The sequence below is a fragment of the Mobula hypostoma genome, chromosome 16, assembly GCF_963921235.1.
Source record: "Mobula hypostoma chromosome 16, sMobHyp1.1, whole genome shotgun sequence".
NCBI classification, from domain to species: Eukaryota; Metazoa; Chordata; class Chondrichthyes; order Myliobatiformes; family Myliobatidae; genus Mobula; species Mobula hypostoma.
The window spans coordinates 64,326,584-64,344,881 of NC_086112.1; the positions used below are offsets into that span (position 1 = coordinate 64,326,584).

At 43.1% G+C, this 18,298-nt stretch overlaps 1 protein-coding gene across 2 annotated transcripts in view; it reads left to right on the plus strand.

Annotated features, from left to right (window-relative positions):
- The window catches only part of tmod1 (tropomodulin 1), a 98,904-nt gene that overhangs the window by 50,569 nt on the left and 30,037 nt on the right, over positions 1-18,298 (plus strand). For both annotated transcript variants that reach the window (XM_063069029.1, XM_063069030.1), the window contains exons 4-6: positions 13,672-13,791; positions 15,694-15,783; positions 17,176-17,306. In XM_063069029.1, the coding sequence (XP_062925099.1) occupies positions 13,672-13,791; positions 15,694-15,783; positions 17,176-17,306 (341 nt within the window). The remainder of the gene's footprint in view (positions 1-13,671; positions 13,792-15,693; positions 15,784-17,175; positions 17,307-18,298) is intronic.

Below are 18,298 nucleotides of genomic sequence, written 5' to 3' on the forward strand. Positions count from 1 at the left end.
CAACTATATCTCAGCATTTAATACCATCATTCCCACAATCATGATTGAGAAGTTGCAGAACCTGGGCCCCTGTACCTCCCTCTGCAAATGGATCCTCGACTTCCTAACCGGAAGACCACAAACTGTGTGGATTGGTGATAACTTAACCTCTCCGCTGATGATCAACACTGGTGCCCCTCGGGTGTGTGGTTAGCCCACTGCTCTACTCTCTATATACATATGACTGTGTGGCTAGGCACAGCTCAAATACCATCTATAAATATGCTGATGATACAGCCATTGTTGGTAGAATCTCAGGTGGTGACGAGAGGGCGTACAGGAGTGAGATATGCCAACTAGTGGAATGGTGCCGCAGAAACAACCTGGCACTCAACGTCAGTAAGACGAAAGAGCTGATTGTGGACTTCAGGAAGGGTAAGATGAAGGAACACATACCAATCCTCATAGAGGGATCAGAAATGGAGAGAGTGAGCAGTTTCAGGTTCCTGGGTGTCAAGATCTCTGAGGATCTAACCTGGTCCCAACCTATTGATGTAGTCATAAAGAAGGCAAGACAGTGGCTATACTTCATTAGGAGTTTGAAGAGATTTTGTATGTCAACAAATACACTCAAAAACTTCTATAGATGTACCATGGAGAGCATTCTGACAGGCTGCATCACTGTCTGGTATGGAGGTGGGGGGGCTACTGCAAAGGACCGAAAGAAGCTGTAGAGGGTTGTAAATTTAGTCTGCTCCATCTTGGATGTAGATGTCCTCCATCCCAGGACATCTTCAGGGAATGGTGTCTCAGAAAGGCAGCGTCTATTGTTAAAGACCTCCAGCACCCAAGGCATGCCCTTTTCTCACTGTTACCATCAGAAGCCTGAAGGCATACACTCAGCGATTCAGGAATGGCTTCTTCCCCTCTGCCATCCGATTCCTGAATGGACATTGAATCCTTGGACACTACCTCACTTTTTAAATATAAAGTATTTCTGTTTTTTACATGTCTTTAAATCTATTCAATGTATGTATACTGTAATTGATTTACGTATTTATTTATTTTTTATTTTTTTCTCTCTCTGCTAGATTATGTATTGCATTGAACTGCTGCTGCTAAGTTAACAAATTTCACGTCACATGCCGGTGATAATAAACCTGATTCTGACTTCTCTACCACCTTCATTCCAACACGACTGTCCCTCCCTCAACACCACAGCCCTCAATATCACCTCAGGTTGGAAGCCTGAGTTTGTATGATATTAAGCCACTCTTCTCAGTTAAAAAAAACTCTATTTCAGGAAAAGCATTTTCCTTTACAATTAATAATTTTGAATTACTTAGTTCTCACCTGCAGCTGAAAAGGAGTGTACAGAGCCCATTGATTTTAGGATTGAGGGCATCGACTCCAGCTGCCTCTGCTACATGTTTCTTTTGTGAGAAAACACACCCTCGCCCTGCTGAGTAATTCTAAACCCTCATTTTGTGCCATATTAATGCAATTTAGATCTAGTGCATAACTAGATTTCCCGTCAGGGAGTGAGGCAGGGCAGGTGACAGAAGTTTGTGCAGAGGGAGACTTTGCATCTGGTGATCATAATGCCATAACTTTCAAGGTAATTATGGAAAAGGACAGTTATGGTCCTTGGATTGAGATTCTGCATCGGAGGAAGGCCAGTTTTGATGGTATCAAAAAGGATTTGGCAAGGGTGGATTCAAACCGATTGTTTTCTGGCAGAGGTGGACTTGGTAAGTGGGAGCCGTTCAGAAGAGAAGTTTTGAAAGCAGAGTTTGTATGTTCTTATCAGTATAAAAGGCAAGGTTAACAGGCTTAGGGAATCTTGGTTTTCAAGAGATATTGAGGTCCTGGTTAAGAAAAAGGAAGTGCATGGCAGGTATAGGCAGGCCGGTATAAATGAGGTGCTTGAGGAGTATATGAAATGAAAAACAACCCTTAAGAGGAAATAGGAGAGGCTGAAAGAAGACATGAGATTGCTCCAGCAGACAAGGTGAAGGAAGCATCCTCAGTGCTTCTACTGATATGTTACGAGCAAAAGGATAGGATGGGATAGAAGGGGACAAAATTGTTCCACTGGAAGATGCGTGGAGCCAAAAGAGAGGGGGGAGATCCTAAATGGAAGGTTTGCATCTGTACTACTCAGGAAATAGACATAGAGTCTATAGGTGTGAGGAAATACAGCAGTGAGGGCATGGGTCATATATAGTTACAGAGGAGATGTTTGCTGTTTAGAGGTAATTTAGCATGGGCCTGACAGCTGTCCTTTTGGACGCTGTGGCAGGCGAGTATAGAAACTGCAGGTTCTCTAGCAGAGGTATTTAAAACAACCCTAGCCACAGCTGAGGTGCTGGTGGATTGGAGGATAGCTAATGTTGTTCCATTGTTTAAGAAAGGCTCCAAGAATAAGTCAGGAAGTCAGAAGACTATGGACTTGACATCAGTAGTGGGAAAATTATTGGAATGTATTCTAAGGGACTGGATATATTCAAAATTCAAAGTACATTTATTATCAAAATATGTATAAATGATACAACCTTGAGATTCATTTGCTTCCAGGCAGCCACAAAGCGAGAAACCCAAAAGAACCCAATTAAAAAAAAAGACCAACCCCCAATGTGCGGAGAAAAAAAAACACAAATCATGCAAACAATAAAAGCAAGCAGCAGCATTCCGAAGGAAACGGAGTCCATAGAGCCGAATCCTGGAGCAGCTGGAGTAGGCCCTTGGCCTCAGTCTCAGTTCATCACATAGAGGGGAAAATCTCCGTGAAGATCGACACAAAGCCCATAGCGGCTGGAGCAGTCTCACAGCCTCAGTGCCACAGAGAAAGGTGTGAACATCGCAGAAGAACAAGAGGAATCGGCCTGACCCTTGCCTCTGGTCCCGACATCCTGCCTTTCCAGTCTATCTGGGCCGGCATTTAAATCGTCCTAACACTGGATCATGTTGCACACTGAGAAGTAAATATTTGGATGGCGAGGGACTGATTAGGGATGGTCAGCATGGCTTTGAGTGTAGTTGGTTTTGTCTAGCAAATTTTATAGATTTTTTTCAAGGAAGTTACCAGGAAAGTTGGTGAAGGCAAGGCAGTGCGTGACAGAGAGCACTCGGTAAACGCATGCCTTACACATGCACATTCACACAAACACTGCCTTGTCATTCTGCTGGAGTTGTGCTGAGTGTACGCACCTTGATATCTGCCCCAGTATATTCTCACAATGGGTCCTAAACCGAGCTGACGCGTTTGGGTTGGCTTTATGGTGCCTTTTCCGCCTGACACGGTGGGATATTCTATTTCTTTAGTAATGGGGATATGTAAATGTGTAACTGTGGTTTGTATACTGTATTTAAGGTCGATGTTTCTGTTTATTTTGTAATATGATTGTAACTACATCGTGGGATGCATCACATTCTAATTGATGAGTTAACTTTGTTGGTAATTAAGGATGGTATGGCTTGGTGCCTAATAAAACAAGGCTCTTTCCCCTCAGTGAGAGAGAGATTGGAGCTGACAGGAGTTCAAACTGGACAAAAATTGTATGGAGCTGTTGTGTTTTCTGGTAGATACCTGTTTGCAAATATTGCCAGTTTTCTTTTCACTATTTTTGATAATTTTGGTAAGTTTGAGTTTTGCCACATCCTTGCACTAACGTGCAAGCGACTCCAGCCATTTTTCCTTTGATCATAACCCACGAATCTAACACAGTGGGATGTTGTCTATAAATACAGGTGAAGATCAAGGATGAAGATGAGCTTTATATAATCTTAAATAGGTTTTTTGTGTCTGTATTTACTAAGGAAGCTGGCATGAAATCTATGGAATTGAGGGAATCAAGTAGTGAGACCATGGAAACTGTACAGATCGAAAAGGAGGAGGTGCTTGCTGTCTTGAGGAAAATTAAAGTGGATAAATCCCCGGGACCTGACAGAGTGTTCCCTCGGACCTTGAAGGAGACTAGTGTTGAAATTGCGGGGGCCCTGGCAGAAATATTTAAAATGTCGCTGTCTACGGGTGAAGTGCCGGAGGATTGGAAAGTGGCTCATGTTGTTCCGTTGTTTAAAAAAGGATCGAAAAGTAATCCGGGAAACTATAGGCCGGTGAGTTTAACGTCAGTAGTAGGTAAGTTATTGGAGGGAGTACTAAGAGACAGAATCTACAAGCATTTGGATAGACAGGGGCTTATTAGGGAGAGTCAACATCGCTTTGTGCGTGGTAGGTCATGTTTGACCAATCTGTTGGAGTTTTTCGAGGAGGTTACCAAGAAAGTGGATGAAGGGAAGGCAGTGGATATTGTCTACATGGACTTCAGTAAGGCCTTTGACAAGGTCCCGCATAGGAGGTTAGTTAGGAAAATTTAGTCACTAGGTATACATGGAGAGCTGGTAAATTGGATTAGACATTGGCTCGATGGAAGAAGCCAGAGAGTGGTGGTAGAGAATTGCTTCTCTGAGTGGAGGCCTGTGACTAGTGGTGTGCCACAGGGATCAGTGCTGGGTCCATTGTTATTTGTCATCTATATCAATGATCTGGATGATAATGTGGTAAGTTGGATCAGCAAGTTTGCTGATGATACAAAGATTGGAGGTGTAGTAGACAGTGAGGAAGGTTTTCAGAACCTGCAGAGGGACTTGGACCAGCTGGAAAAATGGGCTGAAAAATGGCAGTTGGAGTTTAATACTGACAAGTGTGAGGTATTGCACGTTGGAAGGACAAACCAAGGTAGAACATACAGGGTTAATGGTAAGGCACTGAGGAGTGCAGTGGAACAGAGGGATCTGGGAATACAGATACAAAATTCCCTAAAAGTGTCGTCACAGGTAGATAGGGTCATAAAGAGAGCTTTTGGTACATTGGCCTTTATTAATCGAAGTATTGAGTATAAGAGCTGGAATGTTATGATGAGGTTGTATAAGGCATTGGTGAGGCCGAATCTGGAGTATTGTGTTCAGTTTTGGTCACCAAATTACAGGAAGGATATAAATAAGGTTGAAAGAGTGCAGAGAAGGTTTACAAGGATGTTGCCGGGACTTGAGAAACTCAGTTACAGAGAAAGGTTGAATAGGTTGGGACTTTATTCCCTGGAGCGTAGAAGAATGAGGGGAGATTTGATAGAGGTATATAAAATTATGATGGGTATAGATAGAGTGAATGCAAGCAGGCTTTTTCCACTGAGGCAAGGGGAGCAAAAAACCAGAAGACATGGGTTAAGGGTGAGGGGGGAAAAGTTTAAAGGGAACATTAGGGGGGGCTTCTTCACACAGAGAGTGGTGGGAGTATGGAATGAGCTGCCAGACGAGGTGGTAAATGTGGGTTCTTTTGTAACATTTAAGAATAAATTGGACAGATACATGGATGGGAGGTGTATGGAGGGATATGGTCCGTGTGCAGGTCAGTGGGACTAGGCAGAAAATGGTTCGGCACAGCCAAGAAGGGCCAAAGGGCCTGTTTCTGTGCTGTAGTTTCTATGGTTTCTATGGTTTATTTGTCACATGTACGTTACCTCACCTTTTAAACATATATTATTTCTGTTTTTTGCACAATTTAAAATCTATTCAATATATATATACTGTATTTTATTTATTTATTATTTTATTTTGTTTTTCTCCTTCTATATTTTGTATCGCATCAAATTGTTGCCGCTAAGTTAACTAATTTTATGATACATGCCAGTGTTAGTAAACCTGATTCTGAAATTTCAGAACATTCAGGGAATGCGTCATTTTGCACCAACAACCAACACAGTCGGCGGTTTGTGCTGGAGACAGCCTGTCAGAGTCGCCATGCTTCCGGTGCTAACATAGCCTTCCCACATCTCACTAACCGGAACCCTACATCTTTCTGGAATGTGGCAGGAAACTCGCACAGGCACAGGGTGAATGTACAAACACCTCACCGTCCGCGGTGGAAATCCAACCCCAATCGGTGATCATTGGCACGGTAAAGCAATTGCACGAACACTGCACTACATTTATAATGCATCTATTTCACACATTTCCAAATTTCTAATATGTAGAACAAAACAACTTATTTCTCATCCCATCAGCATCCGTCTATATCTTTCTCCATTAGCATCTGTACTATAGACCCTACAATCCTTTGCAACTTCCAAATTATAACCACATGTTGGGAAAGAATTCCTCAACTCCTTATTGAATTTATGGCACTTTATGCTCTTTGAAGTAGAAATAGAAACAAGCAGCTTCATTAGGTCAACTTTGACAGGTCCCGCATGGGAGTTTGGTCAAGAAGGTTCAGTCACTGGGCCTTCAAGATGAGGTACTAATCTGGATTAGACATTGGCTTTGTGGTTGTAGATGGTTGCCTCTCTGACGAGAATCCTGTGACTAGTGGTGTGGTGCAGGGACCAGTGCTGGTTTCATTGTTGTTCATCATCTGTATCAATGATCTGGATGATAATATGGTAAACTGGATCAAAGTTCAAAGTAGCTTTTGTTATCAAAGTACATATGTCACCATGTACATCCCTGGAGTTCATTTTCTTGTGGGCATACTCAACAAATCTATAGAACCATAACTGTAACAGAATCAATAAAAGACCAAAGTGCAGAAGACAACCAACTGTGCAAACATTTATTTATTAATTTACGGGATGTGGGCATCGCTAGCTAAGCCAGCATTTATTACCCATCTCTAGTTGCCCTTAAGAAGGTGGCGATGAGCTGCCTTCTTGAAGTACTGCAGTCCCTGAGGTGTCAGTACACCCACAGTGCTGTTAGAGAGGGAATTCCATGATTTTGACCCAGTGACAACGAAGGAACGGCGATATGTTTCCAAGTCAGGATGGTGAGTGACTTGGAGGGGGACTTCCAAGTGGTGGTGTTCCCAGGTATCTGCTGTTCCCACCCTTCTAGATGGTGGTGGTCTTGGTTATGGAAGGTGCTGCCTTAGGAACTTTGGTGTGTTGTTGCAGTGTATCTTGTAGATAGTACACACTGCTGCAACTGTTGGTCGATGATGGAGGGATTGGATGCTTGTGGGAGGGGTTCCAATCGAGGGGGCTGCCTTGTACTGGATGGTGTCCAGCTTCTTGAGTATTGACGGAGCTGCGCTCATCCAGGCGACTGGCGAGTATTCCAATGCGTTCCTGACCTGAACTTTGTGGATGGTGGGCAGGCTCTGGGGAGTCAGGAGGTGAGTTACACACTGCAGGATTCCTAGCCTTTGACCTGCTCTGGCAGCCACAGTGTTTATATGGCTGGACCAGTTCAGTTAAGCCCCAGGATGTTGATAGTAGGGATTCAGTGACGGTGGTGCCACTGAATGTCAAGGGATGATGGTTAGATCCTCTCTTGTTGGAGATGGTCATTGCCTGGCACTTGTATGGCTCAGATGTTACTTGCCACTTGTCAGCCCCAGCCTGGTTATTGTCCAGGTCCTGCTTCACAATCTGAGGAGTCACGAATGGTGCAGAACATTGTGCAGTCATCTACAAACATCCCCACTTCTGACTTCATGACGGAAAGAAGGTCACTGAGGAAGCAGCTGAAGATGGTTAGTCCTCGGACACTTCCCTGAGGAACTCCTGCAGTGGTGTCCCGAGGAGATGATCAAACTTCAACCACCACAACCATCTTACTTTGCAAAAGAAGAAATAAAAATAGTAAATAAATAAGCAATAAATATGGAGAACATGAGATGAAGAGTCCTTGAAAGTGAGCAGATTTGCAGATATCACCAATATTGGGGGTGTTGTGGACTGCAAAGAAGGCTATTAAAGCTTGCAATGGGATCTGGACCAACTGGGGAAATGGGCTGAAAAATGTCAGATGGAATTTACTGCAGACAAGTGTGAGGCATTACACTCAGGAAGGATCAACCAGGTTAGGTCTTACATGCTGAACTGTAAGGAGGATTAATGGTATAGTACAGACTAGATAGGCTGAATGGCCAGATTCTGTGTTGTAGTGTTCTACGACATTATTACTATTCTCTCTCTGCCATCTTCAGGCAGATTATTGTCAAATGCAGGGCCTCATGGATATGGAATCCTTCAGTAAGGACCCTCACCACCTGGGAGATGCCCTCTTCTCATTACTACCATCAGGGAGGAGGTACGGGAGCCTGACGACACACATTCAATGCTTTAGGAACAGCTTCTTCCCCTCTGCCATCAGATTTCTGAACAGTCTGTGAACACTACCTAACTCCCTTTCTTGTCCTACTTTTTATGTTGTTACTTACAGTAATTTCTGTTAGTCTTACACTGTACTGCTGCCACAAAGTATCAAATTTCACAACAGATGTCTATGATATTAAACCTGATTCTGATTCAGATTCAGATTATCTTGGTTTATCTCAACCCAAATTTATTCTAAGCTGATGCTCACCATTCTTACTATTCTTACAAGGGGTAATGCTTTCTAACAGCAGCAGTTCAATGCAATACATAATATAGAAGAAGAAGAAAACAAATCAATCAATCAATCAATTTACAGTATATGTATGTAACTCTCACTTCGGCTAGCGGCTTAATGTAGGGGATGGTAGTCTCCCGGCCGGGCCAAACTTAAGAAATCTTGTTTGGGTGGATGCTGCGCGGTGTGTCCCCTGTTACACATCAGTACCACGAAATAACAAACAGTACACAATATGCAATTAAATGATTGAGCTTTATAATCCTTAATTTGACTACATGGTTAGTAAAGAAAAAAAGATAAAGACCTATTCTCATGAAACAGTCTAATGTGCAAACGTTGTAGCTCACTGATAAGCCGTTCGTCCACCACCAACCTCCTCCGATCGTCACTGACGTTTGGACCCTTGCTCCAAGTCCAGTCCGTCCGGCGGTCTACCAACTCTCCATTCACGTTTTCTCTCCTCATCTCCCACCCCCTGGCAAAAAAACACGAATTCCCGGCTCCCAGACACACAAGAAAGAACAACATCTCGCTCATTGACTAACATGCCCGTTATCTCCAGTCATAACCCAAACATTGTTGCTACAGAGAAACCATTACCTCAACAGTGGAACATTACAGCGAAGCCATTACATTAGCAATGAAACCTTACAGCGTGTTACACATGTATTGAATAGATTAAAATCGTGCAAAAAACAGAAGTAATTATATATTTAAAAAGTGAGGTAGTGTTCTCGGGATCAATGTCCATTTAGGAAACGGAAGGCAGAGGGGAAGAAGCTGTTCCTGAATCGCTGAGTGTGTGTCTTCAGGCTCCTGTACCTCCTACCTGATGGTAACAGTGAGAAAAGGGCATGCCCTGGGTGCTGGAGGTCCTTAATAATGGACGCTGCCTTTCTGAGACACTGCTCCTTGAAGGAAACTTGCAAGGTCACAGAGAAAACATTAAAAACTCCACAGAGACAGAACGATGTCACCTGCTGAATTAAAACCAGCACTGGAAACTTTCACCTCTTACCGCACCAGCCTGTGATTACAGCATGACCTGTCTGTAAAGTTCACCACAGTATCCTGGCTCGGCTGTCCACCCAAATCTCCCTAACCATAACCGGTATCAGTACTTAAATTCAAGCTCAAGGCGAGGAAGGGAAATATATTCACCCATCATTGTTTGGTCTAGATCCTAAACGGCCCTCCCCATCTTTGCTGTAGGAGTGTCTCACAAGGTAGTAGCGGCGGGCTGCAATGGTTCCAAAACCAGCTCACCACCATCTTTTCAGGGGCAAACTTGGATGGGCAATAAAAGCTAACCTTGCTAATGATGCCCAGATCCTGACAAATAAAGGAATTCAATATTAACACCTTCTTCCTCCTTCCCCTCCTCCCACCTTTTTATTCTGTCGTCCCCACCCCCCCTTACTTTTCAGAACTGAAGAAGGGTCTTGGCTGGAAATGTTGACTGTTTATTCATTTCCATAGCTGCTGCCTGGCCTGCCCAGCTCCTCCAGCATTTTGTGTGTGTTGCTTGGATTTCCAGAATTTGCAGATTTTTCTCATGTTTGTGAAACACCTTCTGATGTTGCTTGGAATGGGCCCAGGCTCTGTCTGTTCCAAGAACTGCAACGTACCATGTGCTCTAAACTGTGCATTCACAGTAACATGTAAATCTTAACTCCTTTCCAATAAGAATCTTGCACCATTCGTTCCTTTTCAATTTTCTAATTATGATACCCAACTTTATAATTTAATCTACATTTGTCATTATTCAGCTGCCACGTCATAGCTCAGATTTTGTTGTTTTCTTTAGTGACTTTTTTGGGTTTGTGGGGAAGGTTTTGTGGACAGAGAGGATAGTTAGGGCTTAGGTTAGGGTTTTAGGGACAGTAATGTGTGGGAATTAGAGGACAGGCTTGAGGCCTAAGTCTTAAGTCTCTGCACCGTGTTCAAAAGACAGTGACGTGGACATGGGACATCCACGGGCCAGTCCTGGATGTAATAGTGCGCATACGCTGGTCATGCATGCAGCCTGGTACAGCCGTTCCGATCGATTCTTACTTTCTTCTTCTTACTTTTTAATTTACGTTATTTTGTGTATTTTTTATCTCATGGTAACACGTCGAAGCTGCACCCTCTCTAGCATGCTGGTAGAGAGAGTTTTATTTGGGTTTTCTTTAGCGCTGGAAATGGTTACATCCCGACACGTGGGACAGAAGCAAGGTCGCATTGTGTATTTCACGGACCAGCAAAGACCGGCCGGCTTAGCGAACAGAGCGGCGGACACTCCTGCTGAAATCCGGAGGAAAACACACAGAGGGGGATCACAAAGCAAGGAAAGAGGACCGGGTCGAAACAACAGAGACTTTTGGAGAAGAGGAGTTTGGTGGGTAATACTGTTCCGGCTGACCAGAAGTGCACTGAGAGCGGTAAGCATAAAGGAGTGGGGTGCTTACTGTTCTGGATAACAACGGATGGTGCAATCCGGGGTATATTACGATCGAGGAACGTGTTTGCAGACTGGTTATTGAACTTTTTACTGTTGGACCTCGGCTGCATTCCACCGTGATACAACACTGGGCGGCACGGGAGGTCGTTCCTGCCTGTGGCCATCGAACGTGCAGCTCCTCCCGTGGAGGGTCAGACACCCTGAGCCAAATAGATTGGTCCTGGACTTATTTTCCATCTGGCACAGTTTGCATTTTGTTGTTTGATTGTTTGGGTTTTTTTGTATTGCTATATTTATGCTCTACTCTTGGTTGGTGTGGCTGTAACGAAACCAAATTTCCCTCGGGATTAATAAAGTATATCTATCTATCTATCTATCTGTCTATGGCTGACACACCAACATGGATGAAGGCTAGTGGCTCCCCCAGGGTCAGTGAGATAGTTCCGGTGTTGGACTTCCACGCGGGCAGGTGTAACAAGGTCTGATGGTCCCCCGGGTTCATGAGTCAGTGAGACTGGATTTTGAGGCCTGGTGTTCAGTGATCAGCTAGTCCTGTGTTGGATGCTGAGAAATGAGGTTCGAGGGACGGGTCGGAAATCTGGTGGTCGAGGCTCTTTGGCTGGAACATTGTGTCTGGGATCCTCTGCAAGTCCGCTGGCGTAGTTGAAGGCCCAATGCCCGTGTGCCTGCGACCGAATCCGGGTCCGCTGGAGGCCGAAGATTACGGACTGTCTTGACGTTAGAGGACCGTGTATCTGCACGGGTGGGAGGGAGGAACGAGAACTTGTTTTGGTGTTATTGTTTCGTTGCTCTTTTGTTGTTCTGCTGAGCGTTGCGGGTACGCTGTGTTGACGCTGGAATTGTGGCAGCACTTGCTGGCTGCCCCCAGCACATCCTTGGGTGTGTTGGCTGCTAATGTAAACAATGCACTTCACTGTACATATGATAAATAAACTTGAATTCTGAATCTTGAAACTTCACTGGCAGAAGGCTGTATTACCACACAACGTGTTTACGATAGAGTGCCATTATTAAACTGGAAAATAGGAGTTTATGGTGGAATTATATCGTAAATAATGAGAGGATTAAGATTAAGATTGATTTATTTGTTTATTGATTGATTGATTTACTGATTGAGATACAGTGTGGAATAGACCCCTCCAGCCCTTTGAGTCACACTGCCCAGCAATGCCCTAATTTAGTCCCAGCTTAATCACAGGACAATTACAATTTACAATTTACAATGACCAATTAACCTACCAATTTGGACTGTGGGAGGAAACCAGAGCACCCGGAGGAAACCAACGCCGTCACGGGGAGAACGTACAAACTCCTTACAGGCAGCAGTGGGAATTGAACCCGGGTCGCTGGTACTGTAAAGCATTGTGAGAACCACTACACCGCTGTGCCGCCATTCCCACTCTCTAATTTCTGGTGAAATCTAATCTTGTATTTTGACTCTCTGAAATTAACTGATAAATTGTAAAAATAACAAGAAAAAGTGAGAAAAGAATCTGGGGATTTCAGACCTGGAGAAGATTTTTCTAAACTCTTGTCAATCCACAAAGTCTCTGTTGAAAGTGTCCTGACTGGTCGTGTCATGCTCTGATTTACGGCAACTCGAACGTGCAGGAATATGAGAAGCTGTGTAGTTGTCTCTGCCCAACACGTCACAGGGACATCTGTCCCTCAGTATCAAAAAGGCACCATTTCTCATCAAAGATCCCCGGCACCCGGGCCGTGCCATCTTTTAGCAACTACCGTCTGGCAGGAGATACAGAAGTCTGAACTTGCACACCACTGGGTTCAAGGAACAGCTACTTCCCTTCAAAGATTGAGTTCTTGAACCAATCAGTACAACTCTAATTTTTATTTATTTTAGTAGGAGCTTCCAGCCCTTCGAACCACACAGCCCAGCAACCCCCTCCCCCCCAATTTAATTCTAGCCTATTCACGGGACAATTTACGATGACCATTTAACCTACCAGCCTTTGGACTGTGGGAGGAAACCGGAGATCTGGTGGAAACCCCTGCGGTCACGGGGCGAACATGCAAACTCTTTACAGGAAACAGTGGGAATTGAACCTGGGTCACCCGTAGTACTACCGTGCCGCCCTTAATGATGCAAGTCATTACAGTACAGTGACATCATGACTGCATTGCACTAAAATTGACTTGTTTTCTTTTATTTTTGTTGCTTGCAAAAATTGTGTATAGTTGATATTTTTCTTGTGCCTGCAATGCTGCTGCCAGTGAGTGCTTCATGGTAGCTGTGCACACACGTGCTTGTGCATTTGATAACAAACTCAACTTTGATGTTCGTCTTCAGCAGCATAAACCTATTTACAATAATTAGCCTGAGTGATTGTTCAAAGGACAGGGCATTAAACGTGGGAAATTGTTACATCACCCTACAAGCATGCCAGGGCAGTGGAAGAGATTAGGACCATAGGATTAGATTTAATAAACATCCAACATAATCAAGTTGAGGAGCTTCTATCTTTAGAAAACTTTAAAGGCGAGAACTACTGAAAAAACATTGTCACTTTTTGTAAGATTTGCTTCCATGTTTGAATCTACTACAATTCAACACACAATATTCCACGCTACTTCATATTCCACAAGAAAGTTTTTAAAATGTCTATGAAATAAACTATGTTCTTTATTAGTTTATGGATGTGTTAATCTTTGATAATGTTATTGTTCAGTGGCCATTGTTTGCTTCTCTGCAAAGGTGCTATTGAATCTTTTCCTTACTGCAGCTCTCGTGGTGATGTTAGGGAGTGAACAGATGTTGGCTTTGATTATTTTTTTCTTAAATTGATATCCTGCTCTGTTTTGAATTGCAGGGAAGCCTTTTATCCCCAAAGAGAAGCCTGTCCAGACTGTAATGGATAGTGTTACCCTGGAGCCGGAACTGGAGGAGGCTTTGGTCAACGCTACTGATGCTGAACTTTGTGATATTGCAGGTAAGGGAAACTCAGAATACAGAAATGATTCATTTTACACCATTTCTCACTGCAGTAGAGATAACATTCATCTGTACTAAATGGGGCATATAGTGACCTACATTTTTGTTCAGATAAAGGGTCGAAATCTTAGAGGCAGAGTTCAGTCAGGATCCGAAATTATGCCATGTATTTAACACAAACAACAGAATCGGTTACTGCTCTAAAGTTTCAACTGCAATTCAGTTGCCTGCGATTCTTTTATATCGTTCTCAATTTCAATATGCCAGATTAGCCTCTTATAGCCTTCCCAAATGATTTCGTTCCTTCACCTGTGAGGCCAGGTGTAAAAATTGTTTACATTGACAATTTGTAAGTGCACATGTTAGATTAAATGGAAATTACACTATGAAGACTGGTTTATGGCCCAGTCAGACTGTGCTGACTCCTGTACTCCATTGAAGCCCTAGTATGAATCACATGGCCCATTCCATTTCCATAGCTATTCCTCTATTTTTCTTGAACAACCAGGCTAACCCAGTCCTTCAGTGTTGACAAGGTCCCTTTGCCATTCAATTTCTCTGGTAATGCACTTCAGTTGACCCAATCACTCTAACAGAAATTCCTTTTCCCTGCTGAGTTCCATTTAAATTTTTCATATGTAGTTCCAGTTAACCTTTCAATAAGCTTGAAGGAGTGCAGAGAAAATTGACAAGGGTGTTGCCGGGAGATGAGTTATGGGAAAATGTTGAATAGGTTCGGGGACCTCATTCCCAGGAATGCAGAAGAATGAGGGGAAATCTTATAAGTGTTTACAAAATTATGAGGGGGAAAGATAGGGATTTTCCACTGAGGTTGGGTGAGACTACAACTAGAGGTCCTGGGTTAAGAGTGAAAGATGAAACATTTAAGGGGAATCTTAGGGGAATCTTTTTCACTCAGAGGGTGGTGTGAATATGGAGAAGCTGCCAGTGGAAGTTGTGGATGTGAGTTCAGTTGTAACATTTAAGAGGAAGTTTGGATAAGTACTTAGATTGGAGTGGTTTGGAGGGATATGGTCCGGGTGCAAGTAAATGTGACGAGAAAGATCGGGTCAGCATGGACTAGATGGGCCAAAGTGCCAGTTTCCATGCTGTACTATTACTCTATGTACTTCTCAAGCTTGGAAAAAAATTGTATCACCATTTGCTATTCTACCATTAATTAAATAAGATTATCTGCATGGCCAAATCCACACACTTTTCAGTTATCTTAATTAGAAATAAAAGTTAAAATTTGGACTGTTCATTACGCTTCACTGTTTATTTTTCAGCATTCATTCTGTTTTTTTTCACAAATCCATATCATCATTCATTTCATTTGCAGTGTTCCACGGAGCGTAAGGTCATCTTCATCCAGAGAAACTATTTACATTTGCTGTTTAATGTGAAACGGTGGTCGCTGTCAAAGTTGAGACTGTATACTTTAGTGTGAATTTGAGCCTGTACCAGGAGATTATTGCAAGCTGTGGTGTTTTATGTTCTGCGCTGACTGCCGTGTGCTCTGGAAGAGTACTTTTGCTACCTTTCGGTGTGGTAAATAGGTGGTTGACCATCAGCAGAGGTTCGGTGGGCTGCAGGGTTGTTTCTGTGCTGCTTCTCTGTGACATTATGTTTAAACGCTGGCCTGGCCAGCTGAGAATTAACCATTTGAAATATGTATTTGTGAGCTGGCTGGAAGTGTTGAGGCTAACAACATGCATCATGATCTGCACTTCGGATAGATTATTTGGGAACTATGGTGTATGAAAATCAGCTCTCTGGCTATGTTGCTTTTTGAATGGCAGTGAAGTTCCAAATTGCCAGCATTTCCTACATCCAATGCAAGTGTCTGCTAGTAGAATACTTCAGCTTCTGATTCCATGAACATTGTGCTTTTTTTTAGCCATCCTTGGCATGCACACACTGATGAGCAACCAACAATACTATGAAGCCCTTGCCAGTAGTACCATAGTGAACAAGGAAGGTCTTAACAGTAAGTAATGTTGAACATATTAATATGTGCATTGTAAGGGCTGGACTAATCTGTGCCAGACTCAACTTGTTGAGTGTGGGGTAAAACTATTAAGTTCAAAATGCAAGGTAAATTTATTATCAAAGTACATATATGTCAGCGTATACAACCCTGAGATTCATTTTCTTGCGGGCATTCGCAGTAAGTAGAAAGAAACACAGCATCCTCTGTCAGCAAGTTTGTTCCATCCTTCCCGCCTCCACGCGCTTTCTCCAGGTTGTCCAGCTTCCTCCCACAGGACAAAGGCGTACTGGTTAGTAGGTTAATTGGTCATTGTAAATTGTGCTGTGATCAGGCTAGGGTTAAATTGGGGGGTTGCCGGGCTGCACAGCTCGGAGGGCGAGAAGGGCCTGTTCCATGCTGTAGATAAATAAATTAAACTTCTTAAAACAATCAATGAGAAATCGCACCCAACAGAGATGGACAAGCAACCAATGTGTGAAAGACAATAAACTGTGCAACTACGAAGAGAATAATAAATAGATAAATAGATGGATTGATAAATAACTAAATAAATAGATAGATAAATAAGCACTAAGTATCGAGAACACAAGTTGTAGAGTCCTTAAAAATGAGACCATAGCTTTTGGAGCAGTTCATCGTTGGGCTGAATGAAATTATCTGCTCTGGTTCAGGAGCCTGATGGTTGAGGGTTAGTAACTCTTCCTGAACCTGGTGATGTGGGACTTGAGGCCCCCGTACCCCTTTCCTGATGGCAGCAGTGAGAAGAGAGCATGGCCTGGTGGGTGGGTATCCTTGATGATGGATGGTGCTTTCCTGAAACTGCACTCTTTGTAAATGTGTTCAGTGGTGGGGAGGAATTTATCTGTGATGGACCGGGCTGCAGCTACTACTTTCTGCAGTTTTTTCCGTGACCTGGTATAAATGTAGATGTATATAATACATGTGACCTACTATTTTTCAGTGCAATGCTGGTACTATGCATTTTCACTCTTTCTGTCTGTTAATTATTGAAATTTTACAAATTCAATATGTGGATTGGGGTTAGCCATTATTTAAAACTCATCAAACAGCCACATAACTTTGGGATTGCAGGAGGAATCCTTTTCTAAATCCCTTTCACAGCAGTTTCAAAAGGGAACTGCCTACAATTGGAAGGGAAAATTTGAATAGTTTATGAACGATTGTCACCTAAGCAATGCCTCAGCTTTTGTTTTTAGAATTGTATTTGGTATTTAAGTGAACTAGTCAATTCTAGTTGACATTTCCCATTAAGACAAAGGTTCAGTTTTGTGCCATAGAGAATACCTTTATTTCCATTTTGAGAATTGGGTTGCCAAGTGATTATTTTGCAAAGTTCACATCAAGTCTAACTTTGTCTCTTTTGTGCAGGTGTCATACAACCCACTCAGTATAAGCCAGTCCCTGATGAACTGCCAAACTCTACAGATGTTGAAGAAACCCTGAAGAAAGTTATGAGAAATGACCCTGAACTTGAGGAGATTAACCTCAATAATATAAAGGTGACTGCAGATGGTTTATTGTCCTTGTCCATTTGCTATCCTCCAGTCTTTTGGTACCTTGGCTGTAGCCAATGAAGAAGCAAAACTCTCTGTCCAAGCCCTAGGTATATCCTCCATAACATTCTGGGATAATTTTCCTCTGTCTCTGGGTATCTGTCCACACTTATGTGTTCCAAGGCAACTAACACCTCCACCTTCTTAATACTGAAATGCTCCAGATGATCAGTTTTGATTAGGCCATGTTTGAAGTTCTGGTTATCGCATTGCAGAAAGAATGCGGAGGCTTTGGAAAGGGTGTAATGGAGGTTCACCTGGATGTTACCTGCATCAGAGGTTCACCTGGACAATACCTGTATCAGAGGTCCACCTGGATGTTACCTGTATCAGAGCCTCACCTGGACGTTACCTGTATCAGAGATTCACCTGGACGTTACCTGTATCAGAGGTTCTTAGCTCTAAGGAGAAGTTGGGTAAACTTAGATTGTTTTCTCTGGAGAAATGGAGGCTGAAGGGAGACTTGATAGAAGTATATACACTTATGAAGGGCGTAGATAGGATTGACAGAGTCTTTTCCCCAGGATAGAAAAGTCAAATGATAGCGACGTAGCTTTAAGGTGAGAGGGAGAAGGTTTAAAGGATTTGTTTTACGCAAGAATGGTCGGTGTCTGAAATTCACCTCCAAGAGAAGTAGTGGGACCAGGTATGCAGAGCAGGCAGAGAATGGTGGGACATAGACATTGTACAGGTAGATGAGATTAGTTTGGGTTGGAATTATGATTGGCACAAACATGGTGTTCCGATGCTGTGTTTGTGCCAAAGGTTGCAGGTTGGTAGATTACTTGGCCACGGCTGATTGTCCGTGGTATGTAGGTGACTGTACTTTAGTGGCAGAGACTCTGAGGAGAATTGTTGGGAACATGTGGAGAATAAAATGGAATTAGTCTGTGATTATTGTAAGTGGGTGCTTAGTAGTCAGAACAGACTTGGTGGCT